The 27,268-nt window shown below is 33.7% G+C and overlaps 5 protein-coding genes across 9 annotated transcripts; 2 read left to right on the top strand and 3 right to left on the bottom strand.

The window, feature by feature from the left end:
* The first annotated feature begins 1,143 nt into the window (after positions 1 to 1,143).
* LOC111016420 (F-box protein PP2-A13) lies at positions 1,144 to 3,739 on the top strand. The gene is given in 4 exon segments (XM_022291824.2): positions 1,144 to 1,909; positions 2,004 to 2,122; positions 2,797 to 3,190; positions 3,193 to 3,739. Coding segments are annotated over 4 exon segments (876 nt in total). The 5' UTR covers positions 1,144 to 1,585; the 3' UTR covers positions 3,232 to 3,739.
* Positions 3,740 to 5,590: 1,851 nt separating this feature from the next.
* LOC111016345 (F-box family protein) lies at positions 5,591 to 8,996 on the top strand. Of its 2 annotated transcripts, none has more exons than XM_022291716.2 (6): positions 5,591 to 5,746; positions 6,340 to 6,514; positions 6,786 to 7,205; positions 7,319 to 7,491; positions 7,845 to 7,963; positions 8,567 to 8,996. In XM_022291716.2, the coding sequence occupies exons 2-6, from the start codon at positions 6,388 to 6,390 to the stop codon at positions 8,844 to 8,846; spliced, it is 1,119 nt and encodes a 372-aa protein (XP_022147408.1). In that variant the 5' UTR covers positions 5,591 to 5,746; positions 6,340 to 6,387; the 3' UTR covers positions 8,847 to 8,996. The 2 variants fall into 2 exon arrangements, with proteins under 2 accessions (XP_022147408.1, XP_022147410.1); XM_022291718.2 differs by lacking the exon at positions 5,591 to 5,746 and adding an exon at positions 5,747 to 5,839.
* Positions 8,997 to 9,554: 558 nt separating this feature from the next.
* LOC111016234 (peroxisomal membrane protein 11D) lies at positions 9,555 to 13,534 on the bottom strand. The gene is made up of 8 exons (XM_022291544.2): positions 13,377 to 13,534; positions 11,872 to 12,080; positions 11,253 to 11,327; positions 11,099 to 11,173; positions 10,936 to 11,016; positions 10,776 to 10,850; positions 10,494 to 10,667; positions 9,555 to 9,769 (listed from the first exon to the last, which is right to left on the bottom strand). Exons 2-8 carry the CDS (start codon positions 12,061 to 12,063, stop codon positions 9,734 to 9,736), a joined length of 708 nt encoding a protein of 235 aa, XP_022147236.1. The 5' UTR covers positions 12,064 to 12,080; positions 13,377 to 13,534; the 3' UTR covers positions 9,555 to 9,733.
* A 978-nt stretch (positions 13,535 to 14,512) lies between these two features.
* On the bottom strand, positions 14,513 to 18,112 carry LOC111016387 (uncharacterized). Of its 4 annotated transcripts, none has more exons than XM_022291779.2 (3): positions 17,516 to 18,112; positions 17,252 to 17,355; positions 14,513 to 16,495 (listed from the first exon to the last, which is right to left on the bottom strand). In XM_022291779.2, exon 3 carries the CDS (start codon positions 16,452 to 16,454, stop codon positions 14,775 to 14,777), a length of 1,680 nt encoding a protein of 559 aa, XP_022147471.1. In that variant the 5' UTR covers positions 16,455 to 16,495; positions 17,252 to 17,355; positions 17,516 to 18,112; the 3' UTR covers positions 14,513 to 14,774. The 4 variants fall into 4 exon arrangements, with proteins under 4 accessions (XP_022147471.1, XP_022147472.1, XP_022147473.1 ...); XM_022291780.2 differs by having other exon boundaries at positions 14,513 to 16,490; XM_022291781.2 differs by having other exon boundaries at positions 14,513 to 16,458.
* Positions 18,113 to 24,145: 6,033 nt separating this feature from the next.
* LOC111016335 (uncharacterized) lies at positions 24,146 to 25,190 on the bottom strand. The gene has a single exon (XM_088124458.1). It carries the CDS (start codon positions 25,110 to 25,112, stop codon positions 24,369 to 24,371), a length of 744 nt encoding a protein of 247 aa, XP_087980584.1. The 5' UTR covers positions 25,113 to 25,190; the 3' UTR covers positions 24,146 to 24,368.
* Positions 25,191 to 27,268: the final 2,078 nt, after the last annotated feature.

Genomic DNA, 27,268 nt, shown 5'->3' with positions numbered 1-27,268 from the left:
ATAATGGATTAATAATAAACTCCAACTTTATGGTGTATAGCTCTTAAAATAAAGTTTAATTAAAAAAAATTGTGGTTGTGAAAGTTTCTATACTATAATAATGACATGTTCCTTTTATTTTTCAGTCACATCCCTTATTAGTTTTCAATATTTTGAATTGTAAATGTAGGACGAACGTTGAAACAATGAATTTATTTATTATTAATTATAAATATTTAGTTAAAGTCGAGGTAAAATAATATAGATCTTTTTTAAAAAAGAGATGGTATATTTAAGGATGTGATCGAATATTATAGCACTCAAAACATGTTTGAATGACCATTTTTTAAAATTAGTTTTAAAGTACAGTGGTAAAAAAATACAATAATTTAGAATAATTGAAATCTTCAAACACCATGGACTTATGAGATTGAATAGTTGATAATTAAAGGGAGGTAGCTGGTTGTTGAAAAAAAAAACTCAAATTGGATGTAATAAAATTTCTAATAATGTAATGTCGAGGTGACAATACAACCATTAAGTAACAACGTTAACAACAATTATTTATTAAAATTAAAATTAAATATTTAAAAGATGTTGAAACTTTTTAAAGTTTAAGAATTAAATAGATACAATACAACCATTAAACTTTACGTATCAAACTTAACTACGATATTAATAACATCTCACTAGTTAATAACAAATAAATATTTGATATCAATGCTAAGTCTAGAAGGAAAAAGTTTATAACTTAAAATAAAATTTAAATTTAACATTTTTTTAATTAAAAAAAAAAGTTAACCTCGAACTAGAAAAGAACAAATAAGATGATTTAACCGTCCAACCGTACTCATTTAAATATTTGCAAATGCAATTGCTAAAAAATAAATAATAAAAAAATAACATATCAGTTTATTTAATATTTTAATCATAATCTTATCCATAAGACAATGATTTACAATAAAAAACAATTTTAAAAACGGCAAAGAACTGACAACGCGCTCGAAAAGAGCGTGTTTCACACGCGCCTCCATTGCTTCATCCCTCAGCGCGCGTGTACTGCACGACCACCCATAGAACAGAACGTAACGGAATCAGTTTCTCTTTCTTCGTGGCGCTGCGGAATGAATCGTACTGTACCGGATGGAGCCTCGCGGCCTCCATCCATGTCAGTCCTCTCGAACAAGAAATAAAAAAGTTGCAGATTTTAGAGAGAGAGAAAAAAATCCCTTTATTAAATTATCAGGAACTTTTCTTAGCCCCCAATTGGGCTCTAGGTTCTTAAATTATCAGCAACTGCTTCAATTCTCCCTCTCGATTTCTGGGTCATGTAGTTGCTGGGGGCTTGAAAGTGGTGTTCATCTCGAAAATCCGTTTTGGGAGTTGCATATTCTCGAATTTCTGCTTCTGGGTAATTGAAATAAATGAGTTTGGATTTGGTTTTGGGGTGGGGTGTTGTCCTCTTCGCGTTCCTCCCCTTGAATCTTGTGGTGAAGATCTTCCGATTCAGGTTCAAATTTAAGTTCTGAGTTCGAATTCAACTTCTGGGTGCTGCGGATTCGAACGGATTTCTCAGGTTCAGGGTTTAAGCCGGGGGTTTAATCAGATGGGTGCTAATTTGTCCGATTGCAGTGGAAGAATTGGTCCGCCATTGAAGCCCGGGCTTGAAGATGTGCCGGAAAACTGCGTTGCTCTGGTTCTGATGCATTTGGACCCGCCGGAGATTTGCAAATTGGCCGGAGTGAACCGGCTGTTTCGCGGCGCCGCCTCGGCGGATTTCATCTGGGAATATAAATTGCCTTCGAACTATCAATTTCTGATGGACAAAGCATCGGAGCTTGACGGGAAAGAGAAAGCTCCGGCGAGTTTGAGGAAGAAAGACATTTATTGCAGACTCTGCAGACGAAACCCCATAAATAGCGTCTCAAAGGTCTCTCTCTCTCTCTGTTTCTCTCTCTAGAATTGTGATTTGGATGTGGATTGATTTTGGGTTTTCTGAAATGGGGTTTTTGAATTGGTTGAAGGAGTTTTGGTTGGAGAAGAAAACTGGTGGGTTATCAATGGCGATTTCTTGGAAAGCATTGACGATTACTGGAATTGATGACAGGAGATATTGGAATCATATCCAAACAGAGGAATCCAGGTGAAAAGATTTGAGAAAAGCTCTGAAGAATTTTGGTTTTGCATTATCATTCAACAATTAGTTGTGTTTACCATTGGGATTGGAGAATTTTGGCTAAATTTCATTAACTTGTTTGTGTGAAAACCAGCACTGTTTGGGAATTGAGACTTGAAAACATCTCTCTTTAAATGGCTGTTTCCATTAGAATTGTTGTTTTCCTTAATTTGTTCTCATGATGACCTGTTTCTTAGAATGACTGAAGTTCAAGTTTCAAAGAACTCGAGCTTGTGAACAGTGATTTCAAGTGTAGCTGTGGCGAGGAAACGATCAACGTAACCTCGACCTTCAAATCTACACGCAGTAATTTCAAAACCTTTACAAGTTACCCGATCGTGCAGCTTTACAAAGTTTTTAAAAGCTTGATTATTGAACTAGTGATTCTTGTTCGTTATTACATTATTGTTTATGAAAATGTCGGTGTCAACGAACATTTTGAAGATAGAATTGATATTCAATATGTCGATACTTGTATGCATTAGAATTGCTAACAATGTCTTGATTTGGAAACAAGCATTTGAGTAAAAAAGAGAGTTTATTTTCATCTGCTAAAATAGCTGGCTTTTAGTCTTTATATATATCAATGGGGAAAATGGCAGAAAGATGTGATATTTCTTGTTTCCCATTCCCAAATCCAGATTTCAGACCATAGCTTATCTTCAACAAACATGGTGGTTCGAGGTGAACGGAGAGCTCGAGTTCCAGTTCCCCGAAGGAAGATATGGCGTGTTCTTCAGGCTCCATCTTGGCAAACCATTGAGGAGACTAGGTCGTCGAGTCTGCTACACGGATCAAGTCCACGGGTGGGACATAAAGCCAGTGAGGTTCCAGCTGACAACTTCTGATAACCAGCACACGGAGTCGCAGTGTTTCCTGGGCGGTCCCGGGAACTGGGTGAACTACCACGTCGGAGATTTCGCCATTGAAAGCGGGAGAAACACAGTGATGAAGCTAAAATTCTCATTGACTCAGATTGATTGCACCCACACCAAAGGAGGGCTCTGCCTAGACTCTGTGCTGATACAGCCTCTTCTACTCTAGCAAATGAGGCAAAGTTGAGATTTTGTAGGTAAAAGAGAGGTAAAAGTTTGAAACTCTTGCTGCTCATTTCTGTGTGTGGCCTGCCCCATCTTCGAAAGGGCGACGTTTCTCGATTGTTCGAGACCATACCATAGTTGGTTTTGATCGGGATTCTGATGGGGCGCTCGGTGAACCGAGGGATCACTCACTTGTTGGAGCAATGCTTAGTTTTTCAATTTTCAGACAACATGTTTTGTGTGAAAGTTTTGGTGTAATTTATGTTGTTTTGGGACCCCAAATGAACAAAACTGGGAATAAAATGTCCAAATTGTAAGAAATTTGGAAAATAGTGCTGAAAATTTAAACAGGGGTAGAGCAATGCTTGTTTTCCCTCTCTCCCCTATTTAGATCTTCCTTTGTCCCACTAAAATTTGTGGTTTTTTTTAGCTTACGTAGAGATTCAAACTTCCGATATTTTAGTTGAGTTATGTTCAAGTTCGTAGTATATTTGTTATCTACTTTTTCTGATGTTTTAATAAGAAATATTTTGTTGTCTCTCAATGTTTGTCACGAATAAAGTGTCATTTTTCCTTCTAGCATAGGTTTGATTCAATATTTAACATTTAACCAAATTTATTAGGTTTATGATTTAGTTGGATTCAATCTATTTAATTTGTTTTTTTAAGAGAATTAAGATGAAGACATGAAGAAACGTGATTTAATGAATTTAAAGTCCATGTGTTTAGAGATGTTAATGAAAGTATTGGAAGAGAGATACATTGTCTAGAAAATCAAAATCAAACAATAATTTTATTTCTACAAGACATATATCTAATCAATAATTATTAATTGGTTAGAAAAACAATTTTGATCTTGTACTCTCGTTGAAGTTTCTTATATATAGATTATTCTTGTATATATAGATTGATAAATTATAGAGTGACCAAACATGTTTATATATTAGAAAGATTAAATTATTATATGATAAAATTTGACACTTAATTTTAATAAAATTTTTTACGATAGGTACTAAATTGTTATAAATTTTAGACCACAGCGACTAAATAATTACAAGCTAAAAGTTCAATGACTAAATTGTTATTTCAGTGAAAGTACATGGAATAAATCGTTACAAACTAAAATTCAGGGACTTTAATGAAAGTATAGAAACCAAATGTGTTTTTAACCTTATTAATTATCGAAACAAACACATTTAAGAACAAAAAAAAAACTTTGGTATTGTTCAATTTTGATAAAAAAAGGCCCCTTTACAAATTACAACGAATGTAAATTGAGAAAACCAATTTATATTGATTGAGGCAGCAAACTAGGAGAGAGGTTGGACTAGGAGTGTTATCGAGACAGGGATAGATAAGGTCAGGAGACTCGTCCACGTTATAGTTCCACATTTCATTAGGAGTGTTATGGAGGCGGGGAAGGATAGGGTTAGAAGACTCGTCCACGTTGTAGTTCCACATTTCATTTTATGTCCTCGTGAAATTGAAATATTTTTACGAAATTTCATGGAGATTGAGTTTTAAGAGAATTATTTTCCGTTTATTTATTTGTTTTAAAATATTATAAATTAAATGTTAATTCTTCATTTAAGTGGTTAAATTTCTACAGAAATCTCCATAGAAAGATTCTTATATTTTCTAATATTGTATCATAATTCATAAAACAACACATTCTAAAAATTTTAATTTCACAATTTAAATGACCGTGACCGGAACAAGTAAGTCATAAAATCACAACAAAGGGTGAGTTTCACACTCAAATTTTAGGTTTAGGATTTTTAAATATATATATGACATTAGAAAATAAATAAATAAATAAATAATAGAAAAAGAAACGGGCGGGGAAGGGAAACATATTTTTATTGACTTTTTTTTAAAGTCAATAAAATTATGTTTGAAATACTTGGTTCCAATAAATTCTTTCATTGTCATTTTGAAGTTAATTTTCCTATAATTTGGCAAAATAATAATAAATCTAGGAAAAACCACAAAGTAAAAATAGTTGTAAATGTAGTGGATAGTGACTAAATTTTCCTAACAAATAAGTAAAGAAACTAAAACAATCAATATAATATACCAATTTATTTATTAGTATGGAAATTAAAATGAAGAAATTACACAAAAAAAAATAGTATTTTGAATCTTTCATATATAGCATAAATTATAATTACTTGAGATATTTTTGAACAAAAATAGGAATGATATTTTTATAAGTACATAATTTTTTTTTGACGACTATAAATACATAATTATTTTGTAGCATTTAGTATAATTTCCCAATTTAAAAAATTAATAAGGTCGTCGTGATCGAAATTACAAAATCAAAACAGAATTTCGCTGTCCTCCGAACTGCCTTTTTTTTTTTCTCTATTATTATTTTTTTATTTTGTTTGTTTGTTTTATTTCTTTCTTTTTGATAATAAAAATAATAATTTTGAGCTTATCTTTCTCTACCAAATCTCTGTCGCTCTGATTCTCTCATCGAGGGTTTGGTTGCGACACTTTTGCCCATTGATGAAAGTGAGCACTCAACAACAACAAAAACTAAAAGGTTTTCACTTTCTTTTTCTATCTGCAAATGTTACTTTTCATTCTCTGAATTCCTCAACACTCCTTTGTTTCTCTTTTTGATTTCATGCAATGGGTCTGTGACTTTCATTTCGTTGCGAATTTTGCTGAAAATGGGGGCTGATTTTGAATCACCGCCTCCTTATCTGATTGTTCTCCTTTAATTTGTCTTCTGAAAGTGTTATTTCTTTCTCTCTGCTTCTCTGTAAATTTGGGTTTTGAATGATTTCTGTGGCGATAAGAGGATTCGAGATGATTTCTGTTGATGGGGCTTTAATTTTATCTATCAATTGCTTATCTATTAAGGGATTTTTTATTTCGCATTGCGTTGAAGTTTTTTCGTTTCGACAGGTCCAATCCAGCTCCATAACTGCAAATCATTGTCATTATTTTAAATTTTTTTGTATATTCTGCTATGTATTCGACGATTTTTCATTAGAATTATGTTAAAGTCTGGTGGTTTATGGTTCGATCGCAATTTTGGAATTTTTTTATGAGGATGTGATGGGAGAAGTATGCGGGCAGGGTTTTAACTGATAAGTATTTCTGAGTTATGTATTTTTCATTTCAACTTAGGTCTAAAATTTGGAAGGGGGTGGATTTTCTTATGGTAAGTTGCTGGAAATGGAAGCCCGTATGGATTTCTTGGATTTGCTTCAACCCGACATGTCGAGAAAGATTCTAATGTGCTTGGATGATATTTCTGATATCGTTCGTGCCAGTGCCGTTTCACGATGTTGGCAACATTTGGGTGAGTTGAGTACCATTAGTTAAAAAGTCCGTCTCAACTTTCAGTTTTGATTAGAATGTAGATGTAATGCATTCTTGATATTGGCTGATCCATGAAACTTATAAGTTTGTTTAGACATCTTGTGTGAAAAGAAGTTTGAGTGATGGAAATAGCCAAATGGAATTGCAATTTACGAGCAGTGTTTGATAGAGAACGATGCGAGAAGAAGGAGATAGATTAAATATATGATTTTAACTATACTTTGACGGGCTTTGCATTTTACATTTTGCAGTGATAGAAAATGGTCTATCTAAGCATCTCTGCTTTAGATCGTTCCCTCAATTGTCTCAAGTTGCGTCGATTGTTGAAATAAACAATTTAGAAGTGAAGGGGCAAAAAGAAGTAGCTTGTAGTAGTTCGAGAGATTTTAAACCTTTGGAGAGGGATCACAGAGTTTATGCTTATCTTGCACATGCGACTACGTCATTTTTTATAAGGAATTGCATTTCGGAGGCAATTATTGCTTCCAGCACTGACAACTATCCTGAGGAAAGCATTGATAACACGTTGGAACCAAGAGATGTTGTAGCAAGGAGAGCTTCATATTGGTCAAGTAAAGGACAATTTAAACCTGATGTGCCAGAAACACTGACATACAAATTGATCTCCAATTTCTGTGTTGTTACCGAAATTAACATACGACCTTTCCAAGGTATTTCTTTTCATACTTTCCAAAACCTTTTTTTTTTCCAATTTTGACTTCAAATAAGGTTCTTTCACCTTCTATATTATTTGCTTACATGATGAAGTTATTTTCATGTCCAGCATTTTTTCAGCCAGGTTCACCTATATACTCAGCGAAAGCTGTGCGTTTTCGATTTGGTCATTTAAAACATGCCATAGATCCTAGGAATGATCTGGTTGGGGAGTCACACTGTAAATCTGCAAACGAGACGTTCATATGGACCTACACTTCTCCAGAATTTTCAATGGTTCAGGTATGTCCTAAGCCTATGCTTCGTTGATGTATTCTGCGTTCTCCATCCGGGATCTTGAACCTCATCTAATTTAGTCATTCCACATATCTGGCTCGAGAATCCGATACCTTTGGTCAATCATTTTCCAACTTTCACCAGCTGTCACATTGTTAGTGTGAGATAGATCGGTCGAATAACCTTGTTGGAGCTCTGATTTGTGCATCATGGAAGAATGATGTTTGATTAGATTAACTTGAACATGGTTAAAATCCATGCTATTTAGGCATAACATAATAGCTTCGTATTGCATTACGTGTACTTGCTCCACTCCGTTGAATGACAACTGACTAGTTAAATGACATTATACCGAGCAGGAATATTGCTTACAGAAGTTCAAGCTTCCTGAACCTGTTCTTTGCATAGGAGGCATTTTGCAAATTGAGCTGCTTGGCAGGGTGCAAAGACAAGAAACGGATGCTTTGTTTTACATGTGGTACGTTCAATAGTATATTTACTTCTTTCCTTCTACCTGTCTGGTTTAATGCTCTTCAAATATTCAAATATTCATTGAAACAAGCAAAATTTCTGAGTCTTCTCTCTGAGATTTTCAATCTCGAGGCTGGAACAATGTGGCTGATAATTTTTTACCATTAGATGTATGAGAGAAACTACAAAATATTTTTTGAGTCTGTATCTTGTATCTAGTGATTATTAGGGAGCATATAAATCATGAATCTCTAGGGGGCGACCGCATTCAATAATTTTTCCCGCCCAAGATTATATGGCTTCCCTAATTGGTGCCTTAGTGAAGCCCGAAGGAAATTTTAAATCCTCCTTTCAAGGATGCTCGAAACCTTAAATTTAGTCAGACCGATAGACGTATTACAGACAATTTTGTTTTAGTAAAGATGAATGTATTCATCTGTGAAATGGGGCATCCGTTCAGACGAATGCCCAACCAACTTCAATATGGAGGCAGTAGTATCTTTACATCAGGTGTTGATCCATTAACTTATGTTTTTTAAATGTAGAATTAAGATACAGTTTGTTGCATCTTGTACCACTAACGTCTCAACAACTCGTGTTTCAACCGCAGCGTTTCTCACGTGCAAGTTATTGGGCGGCCGTTATCCCCTGCGTTTGACGTCGAAATCCTCGAACCCTCTGGGAAGTTTCAACTGAAGTGCAACCGTCAGGCAAAGGCTTGCAACCAGTTAAGCATGCTCGAGAATGAGCCCCGCACGATCCTTCCCACATATTTGGAGAGACGTGTCATAGAATTGCGACAGATTGTGAATATGCTTCGGGGAAACGTCGGACAAGGTGAGGAGTATGCATGGGAAGAGGAGGAAGATGAACCAGACGAAGTAGCATAAATCAATCATCTTGTGTTTGTTGTTTCTAATTTTCCACCTTTGCCTTGAAACTGACTCCCAACCATCCAAAATTGTGATAAATAATCTGTTTGTGGAAGATTTCTGATCTGTGTAGATGAATGTGAAAATCATTTCTTTTTCTTTTTTTTTTTTGGTTGCTTCATTGGTAGTGTAGTAAATAATCTATAATGCATCCAATATTTTGCCTTTTACATTTCTCTCTTGAATTAGCTTGTGTCTAAAGGATTTGGATGCATTTTTAGAGTTGGTACACTAAAATCTAAGGATTCATTCGAGTTACCCTTCTAGATTGATATGCATCGGAATCTACTCAACGAACTAATATCGAAAAATTTGCATGATGTATATTAAAGAAGTATATTTTATATCAATACATTTAAACTTGATATAGAAACATGTTTGGTAACCAAAATTTATTTCTTGTTTCTCTACTGTTTAAATTAAAAAAAGTAGAAAAATTATGAACATTATTTAAAAAAAAATTGTTGTATTAATTTTTAAAAATATTTATTATAGTTTTAAAATAAAAAATGACAAAACAATATTTTTATCTATATCTTAAAAAATGTAAAAATCAGAACAAAAAAAAATGATTTTGTCATTGACTATAAAATTTCCGAAAAAGTTACCAAATGCTTATATTTCTCAAAAATAAAAAGTGAAAAATAATTTGAAAACATTAACAAATAAGTCCTAAATAATCTCATAAGTATCATTTATACATGAATATTTCGATTTCACCCTAAAGTCCACAGTTACACGAGTAAATATTTCTCTTTTTTTTTTTTTTTATTTTACAAGTTTAAATAATTATTTAATTGGGATGGTTTCATAGCCATGAGCAAGCAAGCATGGAGTTTCTTTCTTCAAGAGGTCTTGGACTTTGGTGCTGATGGAAGCAACTGCAACCCACAGACATCAGAAAATGCTTTTAGTTAATGACTGCCCGAACTTTTAAGTTTATTCTATTTTTATCTTTAAACTTTTAAATATCATGTTCCAATCCCAAATTTTACATAAAAATTAAATTATTATAGGCACGTGTTCTATACATTCACTTGGTGGTGAGTAGATGTTAATCGGAATAAATATTAGAAGTTAATGAATGACAAAGACTAGAATAGTTTTCTAGGAAAATTTTAAGGTCACAAACAAAATATTATTTAAGAGCCGTTTGATAACCATTTCATTTTTATTTTTCTATTTTAAAAAATTAGGCTTATTTTTGTATAATTTCATTAGTAAGTTTTTCATCTCTTTTCCAAACATATTTGAATTCTTATTCAAAATTCTCAAAACAAAAACAATTTTTTTTGTTTTTTTTTTTCAAAATTTGGCCGAGATTTTGAAAATCTTTATAAAAACTATATAACAAAATAAAGGAATGCACAGGTGAAAGTAATGCTTCAAATAGTTATCAAACGGGTCCTTAAAAACTGGGGAGATAAACCGGATCAAAATAACTAATATGCATGAAAGTTCAGAAAAAACTGAAATAGGTTTTGAACCTTAATTAATCTACTGTTTTCTTCCATATTTTTGCCTATTTTTATTCAGCTAATGGCAGTGCAGAAGAAAGACACTGATACCATAAAACAGATGTTGATGAAGAGAATCAGTGATTACCTGATAACAAGATATCAGAGAGGTGACAAATCCAAATGCTCCGGTGACGCGAGGAGTTATGTTCTTAGGTGCTAACTGAAGCAACCCGACCGCGACAACAACATCCATAGCGGCTTTGATCAGTGCAAGGGACCGCTCGTTCGATTGTCGAACTTTCGCGCTGTATTTCTCGTCCTAGATCCATTCAATACGCCGAAAAAGAGTACAACAATGAGAAGGGCGTTCAACAAGGAAAGACTAGAATACTTGGATCATTGTTGAGAGGGGGTTCAGTAAACATACTTCATACTTATTCCTGTTCTTGAGATCCTTCTCCAGCTTTTTCCTTGCTGACGAAAGCCGGCCGAGCTCTCCGAGCTAATTCGAGAAGGAAAAACGAAGGATATCAGTTGCATCATGTGGAATATAAGTTCAATTAATGTACAGATTGGAAAACACAGACCTCAACCAATGTGGAACAGATTGATGAACCCATCCAACAAAACAGCGATATCCTACCGATCAGCTCAGCGCGCTCTTTGTTCTATCGAAAAATGTAATATGTCAATGCAATAGAAGTAAAGTCATAGCCAACTACAAACAATTAACAGGAATGCGAGGGATACCTTATAGATGCCTGTTCTACTGAGCCAGACGATTTGATCGAGAAATAGAAAAGTCGATAACAAGGCATTTTTGGACTGTAAGGTAGCCTCAAGTTAGGACAGGAGTTAAATAAGAGTACTACAAGAAAGTGCATTTTAAGAGTTACATAAATACCTTCCCTAAAAGAACAAGGGGCAGAGGAGTTCCTTGGGGAGTAGGGCTGATTAGTCCATGCAGATCATTAACAAACTGCACATGAACAATATCCAGAATTAAAAATGAAAAAGTATGTTAGCTCTCTATATGATCCAGAATGGGATGCTACATCTTATGCTTTGGAATGACAATCTATGCTTAAAAGAAAGATCATTGATTGAATTCCATATTCCCAAAAGAAGGGCAGATCAAATCATATTAGAGTTTATAATTGATATCTCCTGCAGAATAACAATCAATAGGGCCTTATTGACAAATTAAGGTTGCAGTAGAGTTGCGGGCCGGTGCCCAGATCCAGCTAAAAAATGGAAGAGAATGCTCTAAGATGCTTAATATCTAGACTGACTATCTTTCTTCATTTGAGAGATCGGATTGTGAAACCTCCGTCTTTGGGAGACTTTTTGTTTTGCATCCATTATGTTGAAGACAAAACAGAAATCAAGTTTAAGGGATAAATGCTGTAGAAGCACTTCAATACGGAGAATAATCTATACAAGGAGTAAATATGCAACAGAAACTACAGAGTAGCAACAAAACAACCAAATTCTTTATTAGTATAAATATGAAGAAAGCTAACCTTGAAAAGACGAAAGACTTTGCGAGCTAAGGCAGTGGTTCTGTCAACATTCTGAGCTGTTCCAGCTTCTCCATTGCTCAAGAATTTAGAACCATATTGTATAGCCCTGCATATCTTGTCTCTGGCTTCAGCCTTGTTCAGATACAAAACGACAAGCGCGAGTTCTGCTCTGGTTGCGTCCAATGCACTCATCTCTAAAACTTATGCACCTTCAAAAGATCAAATTCAAGATTTCAGGTGGAAATTCAAGAAAGCTCAGCTGACATTCCAACTACTGATAAAAAAAACCAATGCAGAACAATCCCAAAAGTGAGAGTGAGTTAAGTCTCAAAAGGGACTTGGAGAGTATGTCCTTTAGCTTGTCTAGGGTGATATTTAGGATTGGATTGCTATTTTACAAAGTGTTATAGCTTTTGGGAGGATTGATTGTGTCAATCCTATATTAGTTAGTATTCGGAGTTGGAGTTCTCTATGTTCCCAAGTCGTCTTAGTTTGCACTCCAAGGGGAGTTTTAAAATCTGAGAAGGAACTTGAGTTCATCCATAAAACGCGCCTCGACGTAAGATCCAAACAGGATTAGAGGTGTTTCCAATGTTGGTCTTAGATGACCTACAAGATTGGGTCATGCTTTTCTCCAAACAATTGGGGCTTTTGGAAGGATTGATTTGTCTGAACAGTAGTTTAAAGTTCATTTCTCTTATTTTCTCTTTAAGACTGGGAGTTCATAGGAAAATGAATCATGTTCACTACCAGTTTTGCACTCATTAATTCACCAGAACAAAAGTTGAAGTACTTATGGAGAAAATTATTTGCAGAGCAGTTATCCTCCATAATATCTTGAACACCATACGTTAGTTTTCACTTACTGCCAGCTGAACTTCTTACATTCAGCTGAACTTCTTACATTGAACAGACATATCTAAGAGCAAGATGGGATGATTTTTGGTAACAGTGTTTTAAAGTTAAAAATTTAAAACACTTTTTCTATAAATATTTCTGGAAGAACCATTCTTCACAACTCAAACAATCAGACCAACAGGTGAACTCAGTTTACAACAGAAAGCAGAATAGAATAGAAATTTCAAACCAAAAAGAAAACAACGGAAGCTCGTGCACAGTGTGAATGGTTTTGGCTTCTTAAACCTCTCTTTCCTGCTCAACCAGTTACAAATTATGAGAAGAACTGAAGAACTCAACCATCCATCACCTTCTTCTCCTCCAATTCATAAGAAACATAGAAATCTAAAGAAGAAGAACACAAAAACTAAAGAAGGAAGATGATTGCCTCAAAAAACACCGCAAGAACTTGAAAGAAAACAGAAAACCAAGATTAAACTCAGAACTAGAACTACCCATCTGGGTCTCCGAATACCTGAACGAATAATCAGAGAAATGGGATTCTAAATCCAACAAAATTACAGCAACCCATTAAAGAAAAACGGAAGATGAAGAGAAAAAACACAGAAAAACGAGGTGGGTTAAAAGTTTAAGCGAAGGAAGTTTACAATATCTGAGGATTCTGCTTCGTTTTCTGCGCTCTGTGTCGCTAAGGCTCGGATTTGAGGCTGTGAGTATCAGCAGCTTCCGTATCACATTTTACCGCTAAATGGAAGATGATAAGGGCGCGTTTGGTCCTCTCCCTTACGAGACAAACGAACAAAATATCAGCTACCGTTTGGCCGCGACCCACACCATGGCCACGTCGGACTGAGCCTTGCTTACGTGTCACGAGCTCACTGTGGAATTGTTCCGACTCCATTTCTGGCCGTTGATGATATCGAATCCTTCCGCCCCAGATCATGGCCGTCCGTTCGAGATTGAACAAAAAGGGAATCTGTTATGACATGGCTATTCCACCGACCACAGTATCATGGAAATAGATATCTTAACCAGTTAAACTTATATTTAAATTGATATCTTGACTAGTTGAACTTGATATCTTCGCAGTTGAACTGTGTCATGGAAATAGATATCTTGACCAATTAACTTATATTTAAATTGGTGTCTACACATATTAGTTGAACTAAGTACCTTTAAATTGGTGTCTACACATATTAGTTGAAGTAAGTAGGGTAGCTTGATTTTATTTTAAGACTAAATTTTTAAAGGGTTTTAAATAATTTAAGTGAATTTTGAATTTTGATTGATGTGCATAGTTTCTGTGAATTATATCATCAACTAGATGATAATGCGAGTCAACCTGAATTTAGTACCGTAGTTAAAATATCTTGATCATTTCTTAAGGGTTGAAAATTCAATTTCCTATTTTGAAATTAGTAAACTATATGTTAATATTTTCTAAGAATGATACGAGGTCCGTAACATTAAAGAAATATTCGTGAAAAGAAAATTCAGGTGTGAATGAAAAAAGTTTTTCTTTTTTTTGTTTTGTTTCATAGAGCTCGTGATACCCATTTTATTTTATTTTTGAAAAACAGTTTATTAAATAATAGTTTAAGTACAAAGGGCCAACTTGATGCCAAAAATGTTTTGTTTCTATATATATAAAAACAACAACTTTGAGATTTTAGCAAAAATTCCAAAAAAAGATCAATCATTTGGTGTAATATTTGTTGCAGTTGCAACTGCAGGTGAAACTGTGCAGAAACATTGTGAAAGTAACATTTTGAACATCTGAAGAGAAACTGAACAAAAACATAAGTTATTGGATCAAATTAAATACAGATCGAATTCCAGATTTTGCTCTTGAATTCATCACCAAAAAAGGGAAAAAAATAAACTAACAGAAATGAAGAGAGAGTTCAGGAGGCTGGATCAGGTTCGTTCCTTTCAATCGATTGTACTCGAATATGTACATTCCGCAACGATTTGAACAATGAAGATCAACCAAAAAACTCGAGCATTCGATCACGAACATACAATGGAACGCTGCCGTTTTTCGTTCATTTTCTGGTGAAAAAACTCAAGTTTCCTCTTTGCAATCTCTCAAGTAGCTTTCTAGCACCAGGAACTTCCATTTCCACGAGTTTCTTGAGGTACCCAATTGCTCCATGGGAAATCATCAGCTTCTTGCATTTCTTGCTCGAGGCAAGGTTCACAAGGCAGGCAACTGCATATTTTTTCGCTGTGTTTTGAGGGCTCGAGTCGAGCAACGTCACAAGATTTGGGACACTGTTCTCGTCCTTCTTCACTTCGTTTACATTTTGGGGTAGAGTCATCAAGCTTGCGATCGCTTGTGCTGCCACTTCCCGGACGCTGTTCAACTTTGCCTCAAGCATCTTGATTAGTGGAGGAATGAACCCCGCTTCGCCGATTATCTTCTTCATCTCTGTCGAGCTGCTAATTACGCACATGGCTGATGCGGCTGCCTGCTGAGCGCCTAATGATCCTGCTCTAAGGACGTGCAGCAGACACGGCAGAACGCCGAGCGATGTTAGAACATCAGTTGGAACCAAGCTAACCAGATTTCTCAGTGCTCCGATTGCAGATTCCTGGGCGAGTGTGCTGTCGATGTAAACTAATAGACTTTGTATACCGCCTTCGGATATCAAAGACTTTCGTAGATTTTCACTGCCTGCAGAGAGATTTTGCAAGCATTCCGCTGCGTATTCTTTGGACTCCAACAGAATTCCGCTACCAAGGAGATTGATCATTACCGGGACGATTCCTTCCTCGGCTAGAGATTGTCTAACCTCAGGAATGGTTGACATGTTCCTCAAAGTGCATACAGCTGCTGCCTGTAACACAGAATTGTTTGTTTGGCAGATATCGATCAGTGGCTGAGCTCCTCCGTGACCAACAATTTCCCGGGCAGTTTCGGCTGACGTTGATAGCCTTTGGAGGGAAATTGCAGCCTTTTCTTTACAAAGAGGACTGCCAGACTCAACAAGCCGTATGAGATGCGGCAGAACACCCTCTGAGATCAGCCAATTTTCGCAACTCTGCGATTCCACAATCGAGCAAATAACCATTGCTGCTTTCTCACGAATGCAAGGAAATGTTGCAGCGAGCAATTGGATCAGAGCGGAAATGTTATTACGTCCTAAGACGGCCAGGACGGTCTTTTCATCCTCTTTCATGACCTCAACAAGGCTGTCAAGAGCTCTGTGTTTGGCCTCCAAGTGCCCAATCTGCAGCCGGGCAAGCAACTCCCTCACATTTCTATGGTCAGTAGACTCGGGTTCAGTCGAAGAACCGGTAACCGATACAGGCAGAGTCGCTTCACCTAGTACTCCTGTCTTGATCAAATGGCCACAATCTCGCAAATTTAAGTCCAACTTCCCGGATAAAGAGTCGAGGTCATTTTGCATTCGAAGCTTCCCTTCGTATTTTTCTTGCAGACAGATCTCTGCTAATTCAACTACTTCTTCCAATGTTTTCGAGACAGCCTGCAATTGCTCCTTAAAGAGAGCATTTTTGGAGAAGAAGGGGTGGCTAGACAAATCCGATAACCGGGACGGGAGCTGCTCCATCTTCGAAATAATCATCTTCCACCTACCAGGAAACACTTTGACATCCACGGCCTTATGTAGCGCCATCAGAACCAGCTCTTGCGCACGCAACAACCAATCTTCAGTCGACTGGCAGTCCCCTGAACGTCCATTCGTACCGTCCTCCACCATGATTCTCCAATTGGAAATGAATTGATCAGCACAGAGCTAAACTATCAGAACAAATTCAGACAAAACGATACAGCCTAAGCATTAAGCAATTACCCAAAGGACAGAAAGGCAGAATACAACAATATTTGCATCGAACGGCACTGGAGAAGTTGCAATATAAACACAAAATTTGTAGTTGAAAAGGCATATAGGCACATATTAAGAACTTCAGGAATCTTGTATGATCAAAGAAAGCTCAAAATTTCTGCTGAAAACAATGAACAGACAAATTGAAAACACAAAACTAGAGTAAATAACAGCTGCCACATGGGTTATCTTCCCTCAAGCCATTAAATGCCTTGTAAAAGTTTTACCATAAATAAAGGAGGTAGTTGACTGAAAGGGAAAGCAGTTTGGCTAATCAGAGCCGTCCAATAAAGAAGTCAGCATTTAAGACACAACCTTTAAACATTAGACAAAACCAAGGACTTGAATAACCAGTTTAGAGAAACAAAAGGACCATTTAGGTTCATTTTTTCCTACCATGAAGATGTCCTGTTTGGCAAGTTTATTGCCACTTGGTCCCCATCCATAGTTAATGCCTCAAATTACATGGAAAGAAAGAGATGAATTGGAGCCTGTCTTAGCTGTATTCCCATATGGAAACCAGCTGATTTTGGCTTGAAAGAGACTTCACTTTGAAGATAAGACAGTGTTTGAACTTTTTCCCTTTCTTTTATGAAAAATTTTAGTAGGAAACTTGGGATGTTTTGAGGAAATAAAGTTGTTTTTTCGGATGGGTCCAGCCAGTAGAATACCTTGAACTGATATGATTTGCTTTAGAACTGGAAGATTTCCAGCATGATTAACATAACAGTCACCAAATGCTTCTCCTTCCCCAGTCTTTCACCACCTTCTTCACCTGCAAAACACAGATTGGCAAAACCCATCAATACCCAGATAAACATTCAGCCAAAAGAAGCAGCAATTTTGCTATACACAGTAGAAAAAGCTAAAAAGGGGTGAGATCTCTACTTTTCACTAAGTGAAAAACAAGCGAAATGGAAATTTCAAGGGCATACCTTCAAGAAAAGTAACCAAATAGAGCTTGCTCTTCAAACACCCCCCCCCCCCAACTTTCTCTCTCTAAGCAAAGAGTGAGAAATGAGCTACTGTGAGACCAGACCCAGAATTTTTCTCTCCACAGTGATCAGAAAATTGCTCGATCTTGGAGACCCATTGTTCGAATTGATCCAAGAAGCAATCTCGCAGATTCAAGAAACCCCAGAAGCAATCTACTGCTTCTTAAAATGGGGGGAAAACGGTCGAAAAACAGCTCCCGAAAACGACGAAAGGACATAGAAACAGGGGATCGAGAAACCGGAAGTTTGAAAAGCTTGGGGGAAGTTCTGGGGGGGTTTTTTTTTTTAACAGAAACGGACACCGATAGGACAATCGCATTCAAAAATCAAATTTCTTTCAAATCTGGCAGCAATTTCTTCGTCTTTCTCTCTCTGGTTGGAGAAAAATGTCAGCCCCACTGTCGCGTCGCCTGAGATTCTGTCTGATAAACGATTACTTTACTATGGGATTCGTCTTGAAGGAGCTAATATGGATGTTTCGGAGAGAGAGAGCGCGAGAGTTCTTCACTTCCTACATCTTGAAGAGCGTAAAATTTGATATTTTTGTCCCTTTTTTTTTAACTGTAAATAAAACAACACACACAAATTTTAGATTAAAATAAATAAATAAATAACTTCTGAAGTTTATGTTAGGATTTGAATTTGAATCCTGAATTTTGAAAAGTTTTAACTTTTAAATTATTTATTACAAAAAATCTGAGTTGAATTGTGCAAAATATCCTAAATTTTGGAGTTGGCTTCAACTCTAATAAAACAACGTGAAAAGATTTTGAAAATTTTAAAGTATTTTTTTTTTATAAAACATGCAGGGTATGAGATCAAATTCACCCTCGTAGTTGAAGATATATGTCAATTACTAGGTTGATTTCGATAAAAAAATAATAATAATAATAATTAGTATTAAAATATGTTTTTGGAACAAATTCAAAGATTAAAATAAACCTTTTAAGATTTTCAAATTTTTTTATGGGAGCCATTTCTAAATTTTGGGATTAAATTGAAACTTGTCTACTAGAAACCAACCATGAAATTTTGGGAGTATTTTGAAAAAAATTAACCTAGGGCTTATATTCAATTTTGCTGAAATTTGTACTAAAAAAAAGTGTTTGAAATTTACACCTCATTTGTTTTTATCCAAATGCATGTATCAACTTGGGAGAAAAGTCAAACGCAAGCATGTTTCAGCAGTAATTGACATATATCACAATCAAAGGTTATGAGTTCAATCTCTCATCCCATAAGTTTTGAAATAGGAGCGTAAAATGAGTTCAATCTTTTTTTAGTATTTTATGTTGCTCGTTGTTTTTATTAGTATAATAAATGTAGGAGTGTGGTGATTTGAACTTCCGCACCTCAAGAATGAGTATATGTCATTTATCGTTGAGTTATAGTCATGTTTGTTATGGCTTGTTGTTACTTTTAATACAGTTATCGGTGTTAAATAAATCAAATGAACTAAAAATAAATATTGACTTTGAAATAAAAAATTATCTATTATATATAGACTAATTTTATATATAAAAGGATTTTCTTTGTTTTGTCATCCTTATAATGCGCATGAAGCATGTGAGAGGGGAAATATGATTACTACTTCATCATGTTTAACATTGACTTCTAAAATTTGATTACAATATTTAAGTTTAAAGATCATAGTGTTTGGAAGAGTTAGAATTCCAAAACTAAATGATAATATTGTCTAATTACTATGACATTTTTTATTCTAAATAACTTTGATGAGTTTTTTTCATTTAAAAGAAAAACAAAATTAATTTATTTATAATAGTCATGGTTTGTTTCTTCTAAATTATAAAGAGGTGAAATTTATTTAAAATTGTATTTTATTATTATTATTATTATCATTATTTGACTGATTCCATGATTAGGGAAATTTTTGGTGGTTGGTATAATTTTCTAAATATTTATAAGTGTGTATTTTACAAAAGTAATTACAATAATAGTGTTTTGTTTAAAATAATTGCTCTATTTATACATGTATATATATGCACATATTATTCAAAAATTTACGTACACGTTTATATTTATTATTTACAATAATAAAAATCAATGATATATCTATATATTATCCTAAGGTATTTGCAAGGTTCACCCAAGATTTAGATTCGAATCATTTGTGTCAAGAAAAAAAATTGATATATTTACACTACACTTTAATTAACTATAACAACTATACATTTTTTTTACTAATTGAAATTATCTTAAAACATCTATTTAAACTTAATGTTGCAATTTTTGTTAGGTTTGCAAATACCTTTTTAATTTTATTTTTTCAAATATTTTAGGTAAATTATATTAGATTTGCAGTTACCTAATTAGATATTAGTGGCATGGCCATAGTTGCAAAAATGAAATTGTATTATAATAAAACTTATCAAGTATGATTTTCTTTATAAATTTTTTTAACAGTAATTACCAATGATATTGATATATATATCAAAATTTTTATTATATCCATAAATGTGAAGTATTATAAATGTTTTGTCCATAATTTCGGACTGACATATTTATAACATTTCATTATCAACCTAGATTTTATTTTAAGTTCAAATAATATTTTGTCGTTGTAATTTTGATTTGTTTTATTTTAGTCTATGGATTTTCTACTTTGTTCATTATAGTTTATGCATGTTCAAAACATTCATTTTGGTATCGGTATTTCTAAAAAGTGTGACTCTATTTGTAAAATTTTACACGAATTTATATTCAATATAAATCCTTAAATACAAAATTGGGACAACATATTAAAAATTTAGTTAGTGGAGTATATGCTAAAATTTTGATCAAAATAATTAACGAGATAAAAATAAAAATATATAGACCGAAATGAATGCTTTGAAAATATAAACACCAAAATGAACCAAAATTGAAAATATATAAATTAAAATAAATATTTTAAAAGTAGAAATTGGACGAGAGAAGATTTTGATCAAAAGTTGAGAATATATAAATTAAAATAAATATAATATTTATTTATATTATAAAAAAAATGGTCCCATAGAATTAAACTTATAATTGGAGAGGGAGCCTTTAATTGGACGACTAGGATTTAAATCTTCACTTAGGAACCAACGGTTAGGATTGGGCAGATAATATTTCAAGCTCCATCCTTATCCATATAATGACGTGGCGTCCTACACGTGCGAGACCATCTATTTTCCATAATATGCCGTACGAGTCACTTTTTACCCCACGTGTGAGAAATATGTATTATTGGTCACTGGAAACTTCTTTTTGTACAATAAATATAAATACCAAATGTTTTCATTGAAAAATGGAATAATAAATATTATAAATAGCATTTCTATATTTATAAGTAGACAAATTCTGTTTCTGTGGCAGTAGTAATAGAAATTAATAATCTGAAAATTAATAATTTCTATTGCAATTGGAAAATTAACGATGAATAAAAACTCTAGTATTATATTGCTTTCCAAAAAAGTAAAAACACCTGTAAATTGTTGATTAAAAGAAAAGGGTCAATATTGACCATTTGTTAAATTTCAATAATTTAAGATATCAATTACTTCAAGAATATAACTTTTTAAGTTTGAATTCACTCCCCCTCCTTTATAATATAATATTACAAAAGAAATGTATGATGCATAATATCAAAAAGAGAGTGTAAAATACTAGACCAAGAAATGAAGCTAGTAGTTTGGTTTTATTTTGATCAATTTGGTGGTTGATTTTGTTGCTTTCTCTCAATTGAGATCGTCTCTTCCGAGATCGGATCATTAGTCAAAATAAGGGGAAGAAAAATATTGTTTCATCGTTTTCAATAATATTTTCAAAGTCAAGAAAATGGAGAGAAGCTAAAAGATGGAGTCTAAATAATCATTTAGTAACGTTCATGTTTATTGGTTATCAATTATCGTCTGCTATTTTTCAATCAAGAAAAGTAGAATTGCATTCGATAATTGTTTATTGTTATTTAAAAAAAAAAGTAAATAAAAACATGTTTAGCTTGTTCTTTAAAAGTTTAAATTAGAAAAAAATAAACGTTTTATATGAAAATTAGTTTTTTTAAATAAATATTCAAAATTGTTAGGTTATATTTAATATTTTACCTATCGTACATTTTATAAGTAAAAATAATAAAATAATACTTTTCAAAATGCTGGGGAAAAATCAGAAGAAATTTTATTTTAAACAATAAACGAAAACATCACCGTACTAGCCAACCGATTGGGAGTCACAATTTCTGCCATATATTTTATATATTTTTTCGAAATTAAAAAGGGAAATTATTTGACATATATTTATATTAAATAAATAAGCAATAGTGCCCCAAATCTATGATGATTGAGCACATGAAATTAATCAATAAAAAATAAAGTTGGCGAAAAATACCCAGAAAAATAATTATAGAATTACAAAAAGCAATGAAATGGAAAATTTAAAAAAAATAATAATAATAAAAAGCAAAGTTCAATAGACCTCATGATTAATTAATACATTATTACATACATGAATTCTCAAGTCACTTGAAAAACGTCAACGGAAGCCCCTTGGTCGAGGCATGGTTTTAATATTTGTTTGTTTTAATTATAAATAATGTAACATAACTTATTATGATAGTTAAAGTAATGATGATTGGGATCATTCTAAATACAATCAACTTGAAAAAAGAAATATTATATTTTTTTTATTTATCTATTAAAAAAAACTTGAAAAAAAAAACAATAAATAAGAAGAGAGATAGATGTTTGAATGTATTTAAATTTTTAATCACTCAAAATACCCGAACCCAATTTCTTATTTTCAAATTTATTGAATGTATATTTTTAACAGATTTGTTTTAAAAATTGCTTTCTGAATTCAGTGATCCAAAAAATAGTAAATGATGGAAACAACATTTTTTTTATGTTTTTTTTAGATTTTGAATTTGAAACTTTAAAATGTGAAATTACATGAAAAAATTATAAAATTTTGATAAATATGTTATTTTAGGTTATAAATTATTTTTTTTGTTTAAATTAAAAAAAATATAATATATTGTGATTTATATAACATTGTAGAATAATAATACTATACAAATTTGTAACGAGACTATTAATTAATTAATATTATATTATATTAGATTGAACAACATATTTAGTTGGTAGCTAACACTTACTTCATGCCACTTACAGTTTCACGAAACGGAAATGAATTTGCTCCCATTTTGGTGCGAAGAGCATTACTGCGTCGAGAACATTCGATTTTGTTAGAGGAATGGCCGATGGAGGCTTCGGATGCGCTTGCTGCGGAATGTTTGGACTTTTGATGTAATCGTGTTTTGTGCTTTCCTTAAAAAAAAGAAAATTGAGATTTTATTTTAAAATCTACCAACAAACACATACATGAAAACAATGGAAATAAGAAATACAACATCATTTTTCATTGAATACCTTGTTTTCATATTTACTGTCAACCAAACGCACTCTAAAATATCTATCCCACAGGTTTGATCATTTAAAATGTCTTGATATATATAAAAGTATGTATATGAGACAATTGCTTTATTCTAACCCTAACTTGTTTTTTCTATGTTTACTATTTATTACTTTTATTTACTAAGTCAAGTATATGTTAATTACTTATAGCCAAGATAGAAGATACAAGAAAAAGAAGTCAAATGGCATCAATCATGAATCCAAACATGAGATTAATCAAGACAATGAAACTTACAAAAATACTACTATAAAAAATAATAATAATAATAATAATAATATTAAAGTAATGAAAAATTGCAATTTATTTAAGTAACATATAGTGGGCCAATCCTCATAATATGAACCATTATGGCATCATTTCATAATTGGAGTATGAAGAAGTCACTTGGAATTTGGAAACTTCAATGCAATCACTTTTTTAAGAATTAATATTTTTGTACTAGTTATTCTTCCATTTAAAAAACAAACAAGTTTTGGTTGAACACAATTAAAAAAAGTTTATTTTAAGGGAAGTTTGAAGTTGTAAATTTTGAATTTATGTAATTTTTTTGGACTGCAATTTTTTTTTTTTGAGGTTAAAGTTTCAACTTTTGTAACATAGATGGAGAAAATGACACCAATTTAAAATTTCAATCTAATTGATAATGATTGCTGTTTAAATTTATAAAACTGTTATAATTAAACTCAATCATCTCGAGAGTGAAGAGACGAATGGCTGGAATGAGGAGTCGTTCTAGACGTTTCAATCTAGATCTATAACAAGTGTAACATCTTCCTCCATTCAATATCAAAAGTTTCTATAGTCTCCACTTATATTACCGTGAGTGATAGATTTCGATTAATCATAAATTGTCACATGTTTTTTTTATAGTTGTTTGATAATACAAACTAGTCTCAATCCAAGTAAACCTAAAACAGATTAAATGGTAATTTGGCCCTGAACTCAAGTTAGTCTAATAGCTATTATAGTTTCACAGTGGACTAATAACTTACTTATTACCAAATTTGAATAAATCCGAATCCCGAGCTGTAAATAAAATGAGATTTGAGTCCAAGAGTTACATTCAAAGTTATTTCAACGGCCCACTAAAATTCGAAAAAAAGTAAAGACTCTCAAATTAAGACCACTTTCGAGACATGACATCGATAACCAAGAAATCATTGTCTAAAGAGATTGCAAGAGCGGAAAGTCAAGCTGAGCATAGTCGGAGATCTTGTAGTGTGTGATCTCTCAAATTTCCGTTTAAAATAATATACATTATATAATTTCAATCCGACCAACAAAGGCTAAATTCCATTTAATCCCAATTCAAATTTGTCCCCCAAAAAAAAAAAATTAACTAACTTTCACCATAGTTTTGAGACCCACTAAAAGTTGGAGGAACAACCACCGAAGAAGAAACCCTAAACCTCTTGTTCTTCATTCCTTCGTCACAATACCAACCATCTTCCAACAATCGATCCACCCACCACTCTCCGCCGCCCTCCGCCGCATCGGAGCTCAACCCCAGATGCCGGAATCCGTCACCGGAGCCGCTCTGCCACGAATCCGGCTCATCGGTTTCCACATGGGGCACGATTATGCTCGGCTGTACGCCCACCTTGTCCATGTCCATGGCCTTCAAATCCGCCATTGTTACCGATTCGTAGCTTCGGAAATTGAAAATGTTCGCGAAAGTGAACCGATCGCTCACTCTGCTTTTCAGCGATTTGCTCTGTTCGCTCGTTCTCGCTATAATACCCTGCAGATTCTTGCTCAGCTTCGCTTTCAGCACGCCGATGTCGGAAAATTTGGCCTCCGGTGACCGGCCGGCGGCCGGAGACACGAAATTGGTTCTCGCATTCTCGCCGCGTAAGGCGATGGCCGCCTCGTCGTAGGCTCTGGCGGCTTCTTCCGGCGAGTCGTAAGTGCCCAGCCAGAGGCGGACTCTCTGAGAGGAGTCTTTGATTTCCGCCACCCATCTGCCGGACGGCCGCTGCCGGACTCCGACGAACCGCCTGGCCGTGGGTTGTGACTGTGATTTGCAGCGGGCGGCGGCGGAGGGGGAGGCGGCGGATCTCTTGGTTTCTCTAACGGCGGCCATCGGCAAAGTCGTTGGATTAAAATTTTGGTTGTTTTTTCGAGAAGAAGAAATTTGAAGGTTTATATACGTGGAAAATAATGGATCTTTTGGTGGGCATATACCCATCTCGATCAAGTGAGTGTTCGGTTTTGTTTGGTTTTATGGAAAAAACTTATTTAACAATTTAGTCTCACTTCATCGTTAAATTGTCATATGAGAGGCTGAATCATCATTTCAACGTAGGCAGATAAATTAAATAAATATTTTTAATCCATTTTGTGTTGGGAATGCGAATAGAGTCCCGCATTAGTCAAATAATGAGAGATCATGGGTATATAGATGAAGAGAATTATTTTTATTAGTATCTCGAGTGCTGTTGTGTTTTTAACATTTTGATGTGTTGATATGTAGTTCCTGACATGTCATAATCAGCCAAGCTTGGGCTTTTGTGAGGCTAAAATGGGGGAGGAGAATTGCAACAACCACCAGGTTGCCGGAGGGAAGAAGACAAGAAGCAAAGAAAGTTGAAGATTGGATTTTTCCCAAAGCCTTACCAACTCTAATTCTTATATGCATTATTCTTTGGTACCTAAATGGATCTTGATTCCTTCAATAACTTACAAATAATCTGGTTTTAATCCATTATAAAACATTAAATGAACACTAGAGATGTTATTTGGTTTCCAAATTTATGTTTATAAGCCAAATGGTGTACGATTGGAGTACGTCGTAAGGAAGAGGAAGGGGAATTCAACCCCGAAAGATGCATTTGAGATGACTCTGGAAAAATAATACACTTTTTCTAAACTTTTTTATTTTAAGATTACTAATTTAGAATGTATTTAATGCATTTTTCTAAGTGATTTTAGATATCTAAAAGTACTTTTGCAAAAATAAAAAATGTTGGGATCATTTTTACGTAATTATATCAACCATTCAAAATTAAGTATAAGTAGGGCTTCTTTTAAATCATGGTATGTTATATAAAATCTCACAGAGTAAAACTCTTTCTTTTGCTCATCTCTGGATGTTATTAGTTAACTTGAGCGTCGAAACAACTTCAACAATATACTACGTATAAATAACGTCAACTCGAATCATTCTCAATTTTCTACTTCATGTAACATGTATACTAATTGAGAGGCATATTTGAAAATATTTTTTCGTTACAACTTGTTAATGAAAATACTTTGATTCTGACAATGATCTATCTCTAATTTGATCACCGATGAAAAATCGACAGTCAATTAAATTCTAAAAAATATTCAATGTTGGTCAAGACTATATATTTTTAATGAAAATGTTATAGAAATGATTTAATGATCTGAATTATATTTCAAATTCACTAAAAAGAGGTCAATAATCTATGTTAAATAGCTAGAAAAGTCTAGAGTAGTGAAAGCAGCGTGGCTAAATGGCTTGGCTTGGCAGCTCGAATAGTACACGAGGAAGCCGACACAAAACGGGCCGTTCGATTTTGTCGGCTTGCGGAAACGGAGCGTTAAATTATAATATAAAAATCCGGCGAGGAAAATTAATTATAAAGTAATTAATAAAAAAAACAAAGAGTTAATATTTGGAATATAGCAATTGGATGAAGAATTATACTTTCCGTCATCTGTGGGCTCCGGAACTGTGTCGTTTTGATTGGTTCTATTTTGATTTGGATAGGGAAATCACTTTGGGAAACCATCTCTCAACTTGCTTTGGAGCTTCAACTTCTTCGTTAATTAATTACATAATTGAGAGAGAAATTTGAACTAGAGGATAAGAGATGGATAGATACTTGAGTTCAAATTTGATAAAATTTTTGTAAAATTTTGATTAATCGAGCTAGTTCGTGTTTGGTGAAAAAGTTTATGTTCAAATTTATGGAAAACATAATTACACAAAAGAGATTGTCAGAATTTTAAGTGTGTTTTTCAATATTTATTTTAGAACAAGAAACCTGCAGGATCAAACCATAAACCATGATAAGGAGAAATGTTAAAGTTATATATATTCCCTTCATCGATGCTTGCGTATCATATGCCCATTTAATTTAATTTAATTGCGTGAAATTCTATGTTGATTAATAAACTGTAATATTTCAATATTATTTTACAAAAATTAGAAAATTTAGGGATGGATGAAAAAAAGATAGGTTTTTTTTTTTTTTGGATAAAGAATAGAGTTGT

This window comes from Momordica charantia (assembly GCF_013281855.1).
Source record: "Momordica charantia cultivar OHB3-1 chromosome 5 unlocalized genomic scaffold, Mcharantia_2.0 BLBB01000005.1, whole genome shotgun sequence".
NCBI lineage: Eukaryota > Viridiplantae > Streptophyta > Magnoliopsida > Cucurbitales > Cucurbitaceae > Momordica > Momordica charantia.
This window is presented reverse-complemented; position numbering and strand designations above follow the sequence as displayed.